We start from the raw sequence: 15,971 nt of genomic DNA on the forward strand, positions 1-15,971 counted from the left end.
TTCTTTCTGTTGTGTAAGCTAGATTCTCAATAAAAGATGGTTGTCATAATTACTGGTAACCTTGGTTATAAAGCCAGTTAATGTTGAGGCTCTGTGGAACCATGTTGTTTTTAAACATAACACAGTGACAGCAGACCATGAGTACACACCTTCTCCACTCCCTAACAGAAAAAACCTTGGTAGACACAAGATATTGGCACTTCTTGGGAATCACCCCACCCACTCTTCATGCTGTTTGAACATGCCTGAGGAATGCCCTTCTTTGTGTATTACTGCTCACAGATCTGCAGGTCCTTGACAATAGACAGGTAAGTATCTCTTGAAACTGCCACTTGATGACAAATTTCATTATAGTTCATTTTGATCATCTGTTATAGATTATTTTCGTTGCCATTAGAGCATTACCTTCGTCTCATACTATCTGAACTGAATTGTTCTCTATACTCAAGCAAAACACATCAGTTTATAGACAAAATTAGATTTCCCATGTATCACCTATAGGGCTGCAACTAACGACTATTTTCATTGATCGATTGGTCGATTATTTTCTCAATTAATTGATTAGTTGTTTGGTCTATAAAATGTCAGAAAATGGTGAAAAATGTCGATCAGTGTTTCCCAAAGCCCAAGATGACGTCCTCAAATGTCTTGTTTTGTCCACAGCCCAAAGATATTCAGTTTACTGTCATAGAGGAGTAAAGAAACCAGAAAATATTCACATTTAAGAAGCTGGAATCAGAGAATTTTGACTTATTTTTCTTAAAAAATTACTCAAACCGATTAATCGATTATCAAAATAGTTGTCGTTTAATTTAATAGTTGACAACTAATCGATTAATCGTTGCAGCTCTAATCACCTATCTAAAGTACTGTTGTCAAATGACCTCATTCACCCACTCCCTGTTGCCTTAAAAGCCTGAAAGCCTATTCATTTAGACAGTATAATGTTAGCTTGGGGGTAATGTAGACTCTACCAAGAAAAGGATGTAAAAATGACAACAGGAAAAAAAAAAACCCCACTTCATTCCTACGCTAAGAAGACTCTTCTACTCTAGACTGTAGGAAGCAGTAGAGTTAATAATGACGTGATAGGCTGGTTTTGTCCTGCTTTGAATTGAGCAATCGACATTTTGTTGATTTTTTTTCCTGGTACGTCCCTCCCCCTGATGAATGGATTGCCTTAAAACCATTTTCCAACAGCTCAGTCATGAAGCACAGATTTGAATGGGACTGGGTATAATGACAATGTCGGAGCAGTCTGGCTTGTTAGCTGCTTCATTTCATCGCATTTCATTGCACCGGGACAAAGAGGCACAGACAGCGGTGCCCTACTGATCACTGATGCCAAACAGCGTTGAGCTCTATACTCTCCCACACTGTAACTGCCTTTATTTATTTTATTTTTTTACCTAAAACCAACACATCACTGCCTCCCTGCAGTATAGGTCAAGGCACCGTTACTCCACCTGCTCCAGTCAGGACAGCAGTCACTCCCCATCTTCTGTCATATAGCCTGAAAACTCATCTCTTCCAGTTGTACCTCACATCCTCTCTCCTGTACTTTCTAATTGCTCTAAAAAACATTTCTCTCTCTCTCCTTAGCTCTTAATTCCTTTCTTTTCCTAACACTACACTCTTACATGATTGTTATATGGTCACAGGAATATTTTAAGTGCACCAAGGCCCTAAGGAATTGAACCTTTTCTACATTGGAAATCACTGGGAGTGATTCTGGAAAGGGACCTGTTATTGTAAATGTCTACCCCTGGGCTAGCACTGCAGATGTCACTGCTTTTGCTGACAAAATGTTTTTCTCAATCTGCCAAGTCTGCAATACACAGCGCAATATATTTTATGAATCAGCACAGAGCCACAGAAACTACGACCCGAACGATCATTTTATTTGTTAGGTTTTCAATGCAATAACATGAGACTACATGAGGGCATTCAGGAGCTTGGCCCTGACAACATGCTACACAATAAATAGGAGTAACATATGTCTTAACTGTGCAACAGAGCCAGTGGCGCACGTCTCTCACACAGAGAGACTTTAAGATGGTGTAGAGATGCCCTTTATCATCAGGTTCTGTTACTGTTCCAGAGGCAGTGGAGGTGTAGGTAGGACTACACTGTTGGCTCCTCTACACACACACACACACACACACACACGCATACACACACACACACACGCGCATACACACAGAGGGTAAAGATTCCAGTCTTCATAAAAAATATACCAAATAATACCATGGTTCCATGTAGTGCACTAAATAACGGAGAAAGAGGTGTCATTTGGTGACTGTTAGCTCAGATCTAGTCCGGTCTCCTAGCTTGATCTCTCATAAGCCAGCTCCCATGGTCTAATATAGTCCTACACACAGCAAGACATTATCACCGAGTACAATTATAACACAACTCCTTTTCAAATATTATGTTCTTCAGTTTTGTGTTATTAGAAAGAAAATCTGCAACTTTTAGACAGACACTAGAATAAACACTGCATAGTATTTTTTTGCCAAGTCATCATCCCTATGCAAAATAACAAAAACAGGATAAATGATTTTAAAAAGAAGCCAAGGATGCCACACGAGGACATTAAAGAGTGAACGTAGCACCAAGCAGACCTTAGTGCTGCCTCACAAATCAGGACTAATAAGCACAACAGCTCCCTTTTAGCCATTTTAACCTATCTTTGAAATTTTGAGTAAAAAGACGTTGTTATTAATATAAAAAGGTAGCTTAGCAATTAATCATGAGTAGCGATTTTTCCATAGTGAGCTGTTCTATTCAACAGTCCTGCTTTGTGGACTCCCTTTTCTACTGTACCATCTTTTTAGGCAAATACCCCATAAAACTGAACTGGCCTCAGATTAAACTGACAAATTTGTTTGAGAATTAAACACTGCTTATACTACAGTTCCTACAGGTCTATTCTTGAAACCCTCAGAAACATGCGTTTTGTCTGCCAGAAGTAACCAAAACAAACAGCGGACTTTCAGTCAACTCTTAATACTTTGTGTCATTGTCCTAAAAACAGACATGAATTCCTCAATACCCCAAAAACATTCCATATCTCTCCAAAAATTGGATTACTTTTACTCCCAAACCCATTTCAACATTCCATTAGCTTTCTGCTCTCATCCGTTTTACCGTCTCTCACACTTCTGTCTCTTTCGAAGCAGGATGAAGGTAGCTGCTGTACCCATCCTTACCATCCTATGAGTACCTTCATTTTCCACATGCTGTATATCATCTGTATTCTCATTCCAACCATAGTACACTAATGCCTTAAAGTATACCCACTAATGCTCCAGTCATCGTGTGTTAAGGAGAATAGTTAAGGAATAGGCCAGTTCTTCACCAAATGTATAGAGAGTGATTACCAAGCCTAGTCTAACCCCTTTGTTTTGGAATTGGTCCCGTATTACAGTAGTTCCCCAATATCAGTCTATGTAAATTGTTATAAGCAGCCTGATTGAGTACTACAATAGTAAAAACTGCTTGTAATCACAATATACATGCCTCCCTTTCATTACATCTTGTATACTGGAACAAATGTTATCATTTACACCATTGATCAATAAAAATAAAAATGCACAGACCATTACAATAGAATCCTCAGGCGGAGAAAATGCACGAAATGTTAACACTTGAAAACTGGCAGTATCTCCGGTTGTTATCATTGTCCAAATCCCAGATTCACTTAAAAAAAAAAATGGCGACACCGAGAGAGATAGCCGAGTGTCTTTCTGACGTCTGCGAGGCCCAGCCTCTAGACCGAGATGTTTAGTTCAGTTTCCGTTGAGCTCCACGGGGCCTTTGGGTATGAGCAGGCTCATCCGGCCCGCAGTGCTGGCTGCACTCTTGATCACCTCCATCCATCTGCAAAGAGGGGACAGCATGCAGTGTCAGATAGACAGTCACGGGTTTAAAACACTGCACCATTACTACACGACCTCCAGTCTGACCTGGGAAAAGAAGCGTGGAAGAACGCTGTGGAAATGGTTGGAATACCATAGATAAGCAGTGCATTTTTTTTACGTACCTCTCAAAAGTGTACTCGCTCTCTGCCCGGAAAAAGTAAACATGGGACTTGAATTGCAGCTTGAAGACGTACTCCTTGTGAATGCTGTCAGACTCCTCTGGTGTGCTGACTGTGTAGCCGAGCAGTGGGAGGCTGGCCAACGGGAAGTCATCCTGGAAAGACAGATGGGAGGACTTAACAAAGTCACTTCTGAATACACATTCTGAATAGATATAGATTTTTTGCTCTAAAAGAAATGATAAACACAAGGGATCAGACTGGGGATCTCAGGATCAGGTGGCTACCTGGTGAGTCTTGTAGAAGAACAAGCAGAAGTTGGTGAAAACAACCCAGAGCTTCTGCCAGCCGTTACTGTTCTTGAACTTCCTAAGGAGGTATCCTGAGAGCTGGTTCTAGAGGAAAAGGATGGAGCAGAAAGTTTAGAAGAAAAAAAATTAAATGTTTAGAAATTATAATGAAATTTAACAGTGATTTGTGGCTGTGTGTAAGTGGCTGGTTGTGATATCCTTCATTAATTACTTAGGTTTGTTGTGCGTTTCTTGCGGGATGATTCGTTTTTCTATCCATCTAAAAAGCCCATGATCTGTGGATGCCAACCCACAAGTTTTCTACTGAGGCTGCAGGGAGAGAGTGCAATCGTCGGACCTCTCCTTGTAATCTATCTATCTATCTATCTATGCCGTGGCTCTGGTACCTGGTTCATGCGCAGGTAATCAGTGAGAGAGAGGTTCTGGTTTCGGTACCAGCAAACATGTGTGATGGTGTTGGGTCTTTGGCCCTGACCGAGGAGATAGCGAGGAGGAAGCTCCGGTGAAACAGCTGGAGAGCAGAAGACTGAGAGGGTGAAGAGACAAGAGATGGAAAGGGTGTAGAGAGAGAGAGAGAGAGAGAGACGGGGCAGGAGGAAAACGATGTGTTAGCATGTTAGCATTCAGTGGCAGAAGGGGGAAAGAAAGTTCAGTGGCAGAGTGGGGAAGGAAAGACCGGTTAGAAAGTGCTCCAGGTCTGTGGAGTGAGACTGTTAGTGTCAGAGAATGGTTCTTGCATGGGCATCATTAACATGCTTTTGATAACATACATTTTCAAGAACAAAAGAAGAGGAACCAAAGAGGAAAGGAGCATTAGAACCGTATAGAAAAGTCTTTAGTTAAACAGTAGAGACAAAACATTATCAGACATTAGGGAGAGATGAGGGAAGAAAGGTTAAAGTAAAATGAAGAGGGTGAGGGTAAGGAAATGAAACTCCACCATGGACCCTAGAGACATCCTTTCCATCTTTCTTTTCCATCACCGCTGACCAACGACGCTTACATGTGTTTACGCGAAGATGTGTCTATAACTGGCAAATCTCTCATGGTCTGTGTGCGTTTGCATCAAAGTGTGTGGGTGTGCATGAGGGTGTGTATGTGTGTCTTAATGCGGGCAGAGGAGGAGTACCTCCACAGCCAGGCTGTGATCAGACATAGACACGCTGGTGTTGCGGTGCCAGCACACATGCATAGTTGTGTTGGCACGGTGGTGCGTCTGCTTATCCAGTGAAGTGCGGGACGAGTGCATGTCATCCTCCGACTCCTGCTCCAGAGAAACCTCATCAGACGAGCCTGAGGAAGGAGGGAGGAAGTAGGGAGGAGGGAAAGAAGTTGCATGGAGGAAAGGGATAAACTGTAGATCTGGGTGGATGGTACGTCCCGAGGAAACAGTTTGTTCAAGCAATTTCTTGTAAGACTGAGGAAAGTATAACATGGCTAGATAATAATGTAGAAAACATGTTCTTTGACTCACACGGTATGCAGAGTAAACAGGTAGTTACATCTCAAACAATACTGAGGTCAATATAAGCTCTTACGGTTGGAGCGATCGCCTAGTCCAGTGTCAAGGAAGATGTTGGATTTCTCTTGAGACTTCTTGGCCATTTCAATAGCCATGTTCAAATCTTCAATCCACTTGCCCATCTCCACTTTAGAGCTGCAATCACAAATGAACATTAAAATTAAAACGGTCCAATAGTGCACCGAGTTAAAGAAGACGGTGAGAAGTTCTGTGTGCATCTATCGGTGCTCACCTGGCAGCCACTACAATGGTCCTTTGAGCAGAGTAGATGGTGAAGCAGTGGGGGACTGACCACTCATTTTCACTTTCCTCAACCTACAGACAAAGTGCAGAGAAATACACAGTCAGAGGACAAAGTTGCAACATTGTAATGGTTATCAAAATAACACAGGCAGCCCCTCTTATCATACCAAAACCTCTTGGAATAGTTTAAGGTTATGGATTGAATAAGAACAAAAGGGAAACAAGAGGTCAGAAAGTCTGACTCAAGTCACAGAAAGACCTGCTGAAGAGCCTCTATTGGAGCATCTATATCTGACAGTAAACCAAGCTGGGTTCATTTCCTTGCATTCACAATCTTACACTCACGCCTCCTATCCTATATTAAGGCCAAAACACACCCACCAGAATGCCATCAATACAAGGTTGAAATGCATTGTTGGCCAATGGTCAGGGTCTGTTTGAGGCAGTCTGCCTCATTTGGTTTGCATTGGCAGCCACAGTGGCTACAGGCTTACATGATGAATCAGCACTGGCAGTCAGCAAAGTTTTGGCAGAGCTAACCAGTTAATGCCATTGCCAACATGACTTTACAAATCTTCCCCTTATGCCTCACTTAAGTTTCATTATTTTAATGTAGTTCATGAGAATGCACATGGTTTATTTGGCTTGATCTACACCCGTAAACGACTGTGACCGGAAAGGACTGACGTCACTCTCGTCTTGTGCAATCTGCTAGGTGTGCTTTTTGGTGTTTTGTCTACACAAGCATGGGAGACGAAGGGTAGGGTTTAGGCATCCGAGCTGGCAGAGCTCAGTACTTACCGGTGCATCCAGCACTATGAGCTGCAGCCAGGAGTAAAGCAGAGACATGCAAGGTTAGGAGACCCAGGTCCTCCCTTCTCAACGCACCGACACACTGTTCAGTTACAGTTATGTTTGAACATCCTGACCTCCCCCCCGCCTCATCATGCAGACCATGTAGTTCGCTTTGCCTCGCCTCTCCCTGACTAACAGTTTGTCAAAACAAGCTTTGAGTGCAAAAAAATGTAAAAAAAAACAAAAAAACAATTTTAATCATTAATCATTAGTAGTTCAACCACACAGCAGTGAGGAATGAGGGGATTTTAAGCTCTATTTACACTGGGGAAAGAATCATTTCTCTCAATGAAAACTGTCATAAAAAAACATTTTTTGTGGTATAAACAGATTTGGATTCAATCCTCAGTGTTCTAAGCCACATTTAGAGGTAATGAAATTCAACGCCAAGTACAGCTGTCTGCCGGATATTGGGTGCAACACTTGATCCTCTTGATAGTGTACCCAGAGCCACAGAGGGATCCTCACAGAACTGACGCAGATTAACCTGAGAGACAAAAGGTTAGAGGAGGTGAACTAGAGCTTATACTCACTATCATGCCATGAAGCGGCAGCTGGCCATGGACTTTGAATTGATTGGTCGCTGTAACACCTTTGCTTGTGTAGAGGAGCATGTCTGAGAACTGAAAAGAAAATATTTGTTAAAAGATATTAAGACACAGAATTATTCAAATGAATTGAATTTGTCCCAGCTTTTACTACAGTTTGAACACAAAGAAGAGTTTTCTACTCACCAGGAAAAACATCCTTTGCTGTAGCCCCTTTTTGGTGAGCTTGTACAGACAGCCCTCTCGTATGAACTCCTAAAAACAGAATCCTGATTAGGTACGTTGCATTTTTTTTAGCCTATTTCTCAGCGCCCCCTATCATCTGCTCCATGTCATTGCACTCACCCTGCCTGGTGTTGTTAAGTTCTCTATACCGATCAGGTCTCTCTGCAGCTCTGTCAGCTTCTGGAAATTCTCCAGCCGGATAAGACTGCTCTGGAGCTGAGTGGCTATCTCAGCCACTTCCTTCAGGGCCTCTGCATGGAAACATAAATAATTAGCTCCCAAAATAGTTACATCTATGTGTTATGACCGCATGGCTACAGCGATGAACAAATGATGCAGCCAATTAAAAACAGAGGTGGTGTTAGATTATCAATGTTATCATTACGTTAGAGACTTAGCTACTCTACTGGCAAATTATATATAGAGTCTCACCCTTGCAGTCGTCATGATCACGGTGGGCAGGGGAATAATGCTTGCACAGTCTCTCCAGGATGAGCTTGTAGTGCATGAGGCGCTGGATGGGCTTGAGCAGGAATGTATTAAGGGGCAAGTAGCAGACCTTCTGCAGCTCAAACTCTTTGTAGACCGTCTCCAGCTTCTTCAGCCTCTTGGTGGCTTTCTCCAGCTCTGTCAACACCTCATCATGCTTCTGTAGGTAGCTGGTGAATTCCTGAGGAAAACAAGCACATCATACATTTCAAGTCTTTAACTTGTCTACTTTACATCCTGTATGTATAGCCAAATGTGTAATGGAGAGGTGATATTGATCAGATCCACGCATTAGTCTCACCTTCAGAGCAGTCATGTTCCTCAGCATCACATCACCGATCCTTTGGTAGTCCCCTTTGACGTGAGCGTTAGAGCGCCCCTCCCTGGGGAAACAGAGACATTTTTGCAGATGTAGTCTTTAATGCCATCTCATCAGCAGCTTTGTCACACAAATAAATAGTGAAGGAGCACCTACCAGAGAGCCAGCCTCTGGTCTATCTCCTTGAGGAAGCCTCGGTGGAACTCGTAGATGGGGTCGATGTTGGAAAACAGCAGGGTCATCAGGCCTTCGGGCATGGCGTTTTCTTTGATCACAGCACTGCGGAACCACTGGGAGCCGCAGAGGAACAAACAGAATATTGATCTTTATTCTCCCGACAAATGCACTACAAAGCATACCTGATCATGGACGGAAAGGACGGCTCACCACAGTGATGACCTCGAGGTCTTTCAGGTATGTTCGCTCTGTGGTCAGAATCTCTTTGGCAATGAAGTAGGCCTTGTCAGTGGGATATCTCTGAGGGAGAAGAGGGCTATTAGTGTCAAAGCTTTTGAGTTGCAGAGCACAGCTATGATGAAGGAATTCCAATCTTTTTACGCTACAGTGACAAAAATGGGAAATTCATTTCCCCTCCATTTTTCATCATAATGTTGTAAACCCAGCAGCCATAGTGAATCATAAGCTAGCAGTAGTCCCTTGGGCTCAGTGATTTCTGATGGGTCTAGACTCTTAAAAAGGGTTGTGAGGCAGGGGGTGGAAGGGTGGCATATAAGCAGTGTACCTTCCTCCTGCCCTCCTCCTCCTCCTCTAGCCTGGCATTGCTGCCCACCTCGCTCAGGATGGGACTTTGCAGTGGCGAAGAGGCTTGGCCTGGAAGGCTGAGGGTGGACATCTGGAAGGAGGGCGAGAGGCAGAGTGGACTCTTGGAGTTGAGCGGTGAGAGCTGGGGGCTGTCCGTGACTGAACCTGTGGAAGAGATAACAGCATTATACCCAGGGGAACAACAGAAATGAAACACAGAAGAGAAATTTGACCAGTAGTAAGCGTGCTAATCATTCAGTTCAAATAAATCACCCCCTTAAATGGAATTATAGTATAAGGGAAAGTGAAAAAAACAAAGAATTGTTTTCTACATTTGCACTGAATCACCAGGAATTACCCTACTAAAACAGGCAAAACTTGCTCTTTTGAAATGGGTGGAGCATACAGTCAACAACAATGCCCTATACACGATAGCATGTCAAAAGGGAGCAAGGAGGTATGTACCCATTAAGGGAAACTAATACAAAAGTCTATTTATCACAATGCTACAGTATCATGTATGCATTTGTATTTGTCCCAACTGTTAAACGATGCTCATCTTCACCTAAAACGTTTTCCACAGTTCATATCTTATTTCCCCTTACAGAAAAGGCTTGCTTAGCCAACACCCTGTGTACTTTAACAGAAACAAGTGTAATGGTTCATCAAACACATTTTTCATGCCCTCACACACGTTGGCCAGACATGAAAGGGGAGACGGCAGCGCAGACCGAGGCACGTAATGGTTCCCACATTTTTCCCTGCCATTGTTTTCAGAGCGATAGCCCTCTACAATGAGGCCAAATGATTTATTGCCAACTCTTATATGAGCCTGATTACATTACAGTGAACCGACTTGGGTGCTTTTGTTCTGCCTGTGAGCTTTGCTACCCAACCAAATGAGGAGAAGTACAGAACTACATGGGTCACCACAGCTGTTCTTCTATTTCTCTCAAGAAAAAAAAAAAAAATCTGGAAAAAAGGAGGTGGGGGGGAGAAGACTGAGAGGAAAAAAAAAGTCACTACTCGACCCGGAAATAATTGCCCACGTAGAGACTTATCAGGAATGTGGTCCGTCTGGGAGGCACACAGTCGTTTACAGTTTATCTGAAGTGCCCCATGGGGGATGACACGAGTGAGGAGAGGATGGACGTCAGTCTCCACAGTGGGGGAACGGGGGTTGCAGTGGAATGACTTGGCACACGGCCTATCCAAACAGGGAGCACACACACACTCAGCTGGAATGAGGTTGAGGAATCTCGTGTGCGAGGAGCGCTACCCAACCCCCACCAGCATTACAGTCAGACCTGCTGCCTGGAATAAGAGGGAACGACTGCATCTATTTATTTACTGTCTAGGCTTATTTTTCTAATTTTGTTACACTGACGAGCCCTTCATCATAGCGCACTGAATTTAAACAGATAATCAACTTCAGAGCTGTAGAAGGATATGTGATACGCTGTTGCTCAGCAGATGAAAGTATTGACCAAAGTAAGGAAACTGGGAAAAGAGGACGATTCGGATACAAATGAAAGTATGCTGCTCCTACATGTGTCCCATCTAAAAGACAACATTATTTTTTAAAGCATTTTACATGGGGGGGGGGGGGGGGGGGATTACAAGTCAGTCCCATTGAGATTCATTTAGTTCTAGTTTTTTTCATTAGTAATTAGAAAAATGATGGGGTTAAAGCAGCACACCGATACCATGTTAAGAGCGAGCCACTTGATGTTTGCAGTTTGGCAACATGTGAGTACAACGCTAAACCTCGAGGGATTCTCTCTTCTCTCACATTCAAAATGTCTCCAGCATTGCTCTGGGGTTTGGATAGAAAGACAGAGGTGTAAGTAAATTTGAACAAACTTGTCGTTCTAGATCTGTGCCATGCAAATGCTAACCTGTAATGCAATTTCATTCTTGGCCCTTAGGAAAAGAATAGATTGGTAAATTTACAAATGTCCACCACCACAGGGTTTTCTACCGTTGAGATCATTTGCACACCATTGCTTGTTTGATTTCAGTCTGTCATCTCAAAAGAATTTTAAGTCTGACATTCAAGGTACCCAAAAGTGATTACTTTATTCTTGAGAGTAAAACATACAAACATAAGTACAATTTGTTTATTATTAGTAATTATACATGTTCATCAGGAGTAAGTGTTGATTACTTGATGCCTAAGTGCAGTTATCTTAGCTGGTTATATTTTTCAGCCTGGCATTAAATGTTTAGAGGAGATGTGGGATGTATTCAAATGCAGAAAAGGAATCAAGGCTGATCAAAACAAAAGCCATCAAGAGAAACTCTACATCAGATCTATACTCTTCACTAAGTACTGATTGACACAAAATAAGCTTCCACACCGCCCAAGGTGACACAGGAGCAATTGTCCACACTTGTGATTGTAGAGAGGCTTCAAAAACACACTTTTGAGAATGTAATGTTTTTCCCGGTTCTTTTGAGGATTTTCATAAGGGAAAATGGCGACCTGCCGTCCTTCAAAATGACAATGAGAACAGAACTTTTATCAGTAAAGTTCTATTGATTTCTGGAGAGAAAAATCTTAATCCAGACAGCCCCTTCCCCACATCGACGTTGAGAGGAAAAACAAGAAAGCTAATCGAAAAGTAAATAGGAACACACCTGAGATATGCATTAAAAGCATATTGAATGAAAGGAGTAAGAGTAAGTGCTTTAAGACACTGCTGTACAAGTGCTGACTCTGCGATGTAGACAAATAAGAAGATTCTGTAACATGTACAGAGAGCGAAAGAAAACTTTGCAGAAAGCCAAGCGCAATCTGCCTTCAGGCAGATTAAAGTGGGTTCAAATGAAAGGAAATTAAAGTGGGACTTGGCAAGTCAAGATTGTTTTGAGGAGGAAATGACATCAGTGCAGTAAAGAAATACTACTGATTATTTTTATTCAAGCACAATATTAGCTTTTCACGTTTTATGGCACATAGTAAAATCCTTCCAAGACAGACTTGATGTTCCCACATAAGAACCGAAGCAGACACCAAAGATAAATCTGAGGCCTGGAGGTCAGACTAAAAAAGAAGTTATGCACGATAACATGTTACGGATTGACCATATCTATGACTGCAATCCATTTTCATTTATCAAGACTATAAACAGACAGTTTCAAAAATTCCAGCTAAGATAAAAGTGGCGAGAAAGTCAGAACTAATGTGCAAAAGACCCCTGCTGCCTTCCAATAAAACAGAATACCATCTTCTTGACATCCTGATAGCTAATGCCAAAGCCCAGAACACGTTTATAATAAACTAAGGGTAACATGCCAGAATAGAGACAAAGCAACATCAATCTAAATCCATGTGTAGCTGGTGCAATAAAAGCTTTATCTATTCCCAAAGGGGTTCCTGGAAGTTCCAAACATTGAAAGTTTCAAATGTTGAATAGCGCTACTTCTAGATGCTCCGCATTCTAAATTTTAATATTGAAGCAGTCATACTAACACACACTATCATACACGGTTTACTAACATTAGCTGATTTTCTACAGAAGCAGAAAAACTTCGTACATGTTTTGCATGATACATTCATTTTGTTGAAAGTGGTGTTAACAGTATACTTATTGGCTCAGCAGTACACTGCTTACATTCTTCAACTGAACTCCACACTGAATAAAAATATGACTTGAGTCTATTTTGGTGAAAAATATTTTTTTCCTGCTTAAACAGCATAAACCTAACAATTATAAAATGCAAGTTAACCTTTGACACCTATCATGTACTGTGCACTAGTTTTATGTGCAGAATGCTGACAAGTACTGCAACCAGCAGATGTCACTGAGGCACAAACTGCAATAGATAGTGGCTCCATGGGCATTTCTTGTTTGTAAATTTCATGTACATAAGGCCCGTAGGGAACATTAAACAAGTATCAATTTCCTTTTTACCCTGAGATTAGAGTGGAGTTAGAATAATCAACTAATTCACAACAATCTCACAGATCAATAATTACTAGATATAGTCAAAGTCTAAACTGCATAAGACATAATGCTTAAGTGAGATTTAAGAGCTAAATTATTATTATTATTAGTAGTAGTAGTAGTAGTAGTAAGTGTTTGTTAAGTGCTGTTTAAAAGTGGATATCACATTCCTTTAGGCCTTCTTACTAGCTTGGTGTCAAATTGTAGTGAATATAAGGGAAGAAATCATCCATCATCATCAAGCCTACATTCACTCACAAATTCCTTTTCTCATCCATATTTTTGAGCTTCATTAAAACTATTATGTCAGGGAGTCAAATGAAAAGAAAGTGGACGCAGCATAATATTCTCCTGACATCCCATGTTGAACTACGGGTAACTGCTTATTCAGATATGAATGGGTAGAAAATCTAACTAGACATCCCTAAAATATTATATTCTTCAAAATACCAGATAGGCAACACTTAAGTTATATCCTTCAGAAAGACATGAATATTCTAGATGCAAAGGCACTAAAATGAGACAGCGTTGTCTCAGAGGGAATCAAAGTGTATATTAGTGTTTTGAAGAACTTAAAAACAAGTGTTTAAAAATCCATAGTCTAAAAACACAAAAAATGTGTTTTACATTTTTCTGAAATGCTTGAGGGATGATAGCAACTCTATCCCAAACCCATATCAATCATAAACTTATGTGCCCTACATAGGCTGACGGCTGGAGATAAGGCACTTGAAAAGACAAAGAAAGGTATTTTGTCATTCAAGAATCTCATAAAAACTAAGGCAAAAACTTAATGAGCCAAGGATCATAAGAAGACGGGAGTGATAGAAAAGCATCACGACCTGACCATGGCTGGAGTAACAGGTCAGCTCATTAATCTTAACTTCTGCCCTGCTGCAGAAAACCAAAACACCTTTGTGACACATTTTTTCCACTCTTCAGTAGACAGACTTCTTGATTTACGGAATTGCAGCAACTGTGCAAGGAAGCACACCGGCACTGATGGAGTGCAGGCTGGCGGAAATGAACACTAAATACAAATAGGTGGTTGGACACCAGCAGTAAATTTATCAACCTAATAACCAGTTTGATAGTGCACGACCAACTTTCATTTTTTACCTGCCATGTGGTGGCTAAAACGTGAATTTTAAATGTTAAAAGTGTTGTTAAAAGCAAGTTTATATGTTAATTATTTGTGATTACTGAACTACAAGTATTTTGAGTTACAATGGAATGTTGAAATTGTAAAAAGCTTGTTTTCCATTTGCAACTCCTACCCTTCAAAATTATACTCCGATATAGCTGTGATCGGGATGCTATAAAAATCCAGACTGGGGCTTCAAGTGCGCTAAGGACAGGGGCTTTACATTTTAATATGAGGGGATCCAGAAGGGTCCGCGAGGGTCAGGGCCTGTAGGTTGTGGCACTGAAGGAGGAAGCTCTCTATCCCACTGCCCCCTGTCAGGGGATTACTGTAAAACAGGTTCTGCTCAGGGGGAAGGCCGCTGTCGGAGCCCCAGTCGGAGTCGGAGTCCGAGGTGCCGTTAGCGGAGCCCTCGGTGGCTGTGGGCGGGTAGCTGAGCTGCTCCAGCTGCTCCACCAGGTCGCTGAACTGCACAGCGGAGCTGGACTCGGAGCGCACAGAGTACGCTGGGAAGTTGACCATGGAGCTGGCCTCTGAAGGGTTGTCAGAGCCTGGCAGACGCAGGGAGGAGGAGTCAGGGCCTCCATAGCCCGCCGACAGGGACTCGCCCGCAGAGCTGAGCCCCAGGTTGTCCAGGGAACTGCACTCGGAGCGGTTATTAATCAAGGAGCTGGTCTCTGAACGACCGACGGCGCTATCAGAGAAGGGATTGGTATTCCCATTCAGGTCCTCGAGGCCCAGGCCGAAGATCCTGTTTTTGCCGAGGTCAGATTCCTCAACATAATCGAACTGATCTACTTTATCGTCGAGCCCAAAAGAGTAGGCCTCCGCCCCCCCACCGTAAAAGGAGATTTCAGTTGGATCATCATCTATGAACTCCTCAGTGACATGCAGCTGTGGACTGACCATTGAGAACATGGGATTCTGTTTTGCACGCAAGAGCTCCGCCTCGAAAGCCTCAGGTGTAAGAACCCCCTTCCTCTTCCCTCCCACCCCTCCCATAGAGCACCCGGTTCCCCTTCTCCCACCATGCTCACTATCCTCATTGCCATTTTGGGAGGGCTGTGATTGGGAAGTGCTACTCTCTACACACACAAACAAGGGGCTGCAGTCTCCTGCTGCCTGATTGCTAGGGGCACCTTGAAAAGCGTAGTGAGACGGGGGAGCGGCCTTGACAGGTTCTTCCTTCGGAGGGCTGGGGGGCCTGGTGGCTTGCGGAGGGGACTGAAGCTGCTGCTGCTGCTGCTGCTGGGGAGGCGCTGGAGATTGGCTCAGTATGGACAAGGGCTGGGGCTGAGGTTGCAGTTCCATTCGTGGAAGAGCGCTAGAGATGTGCGCTGGGTGGAAGGACACAGCAGCAGAGGAAGGGGAGCCTGGGGCCCTGAGACTGTCATTGAATGACAAGCACTGAAACAATGCAAGAAAGACAGGACAGAAAAATGGGGAGCGAGGGAGGAAGAAGGTGGAAAGTAATAGGAGAGAGGACAATTACATCAGTTTTTCCATTATAATAAAATTTGTGGAATGTTGCAGCTTCATTTGTCACAGAAATGCATCAAAC

The 15,971-nt window shown here is 42.7% G+C and overlaps 1 protein-coding gene across 2 annotated transcripts in view; it reads right to left on the reverse strand.

Annotated features, from left to right (window-relative positions):
- Window positions 1-2,429: 2,429 nt before the first annotated feature.
- Window positions 2,430-15,971, reverse strand: part of farp2 (FERM, RhoGEF and pleckstrin domain protein 2) — a 28,971-nt gene continuing 15,429 nt past the window's right edge. The window contains exons 13-27 of one of the 2 annotated variants that reach the window (XM_071926198.2): window positions 15,550-15,817; window positions 9,345-9,481; window positions 8,942-9,031; window positions 8,711-8,844; window positions 8,537-8,618; window positions 8,179-8,416; window positions 7,867-7,997; window positions 7,708-7,776; window positions 7,507-7,596; window positions 6,108-6,190; window positions 5,892-6,010; window positions 5,483-5,646; window positions 4,330-4,437; window positions 4,046-4,197; window positions 2,430-3,882 (exon numbers count right to left, since the gene is read on the reverse strand). In XM_071926198.2, the coding sequence (XP_071782299.2) occupies window positions 3,792-3,882; window positions 4,046-4,197; window positions 4,330-4,437; window positions 5,483-5,646; window positions 5,892-6,010; window positions 6,108-6,190; window positions 7,507-7,596; window positions 7,708-7,776; window positions 7,867-7,997; window positions 8,179-8,416; window positions 8,537-8,618; window positions 8,711-8,844; window positions 8,942-9,031; window positions 9,345-9,481; window positions 15,550-15,817 (1,956 nt within the window). In that variant the 3' untranslated portion in view covers window positions 2,430-3,791. Of the gene's footprint in view, window positions 3,883-4,045; window positions 4,198-4,329; window positions 4,438-5,482; window positions 5,647-5,891; window positions 6,011-6,107; window positions 6,191-7,506; window positions 7,597-7,707; window positions 7,777-7,866; window positions 7,998-8,178; window positions 8,417-8,536; window positions 8,619-8,710; window positions 8,845-8,941; window positions 9,032-9,296; window positions 9,482-15,549; window positions 15,818-15,971 lie in introns of both variants that reach the window. The other variant, XM_071926197.2, reaches the window with a different exon arrangement.

This window comes from Centroberyx gerrardi, chromosome 9, assembly GCF_048128805.1.
Source record: "Centroberyx gerrardi isolate f3 chromosome 9, fCenGer3.hap1.cur.20231027, whole genome shotgun sequence".
Lineage (NCBI taxonomy): Eukaryota > Metazoa > Chordata > Actinopteri > Beryciformes > Berycidae > Centroberyx > Centroberyx gerrardi.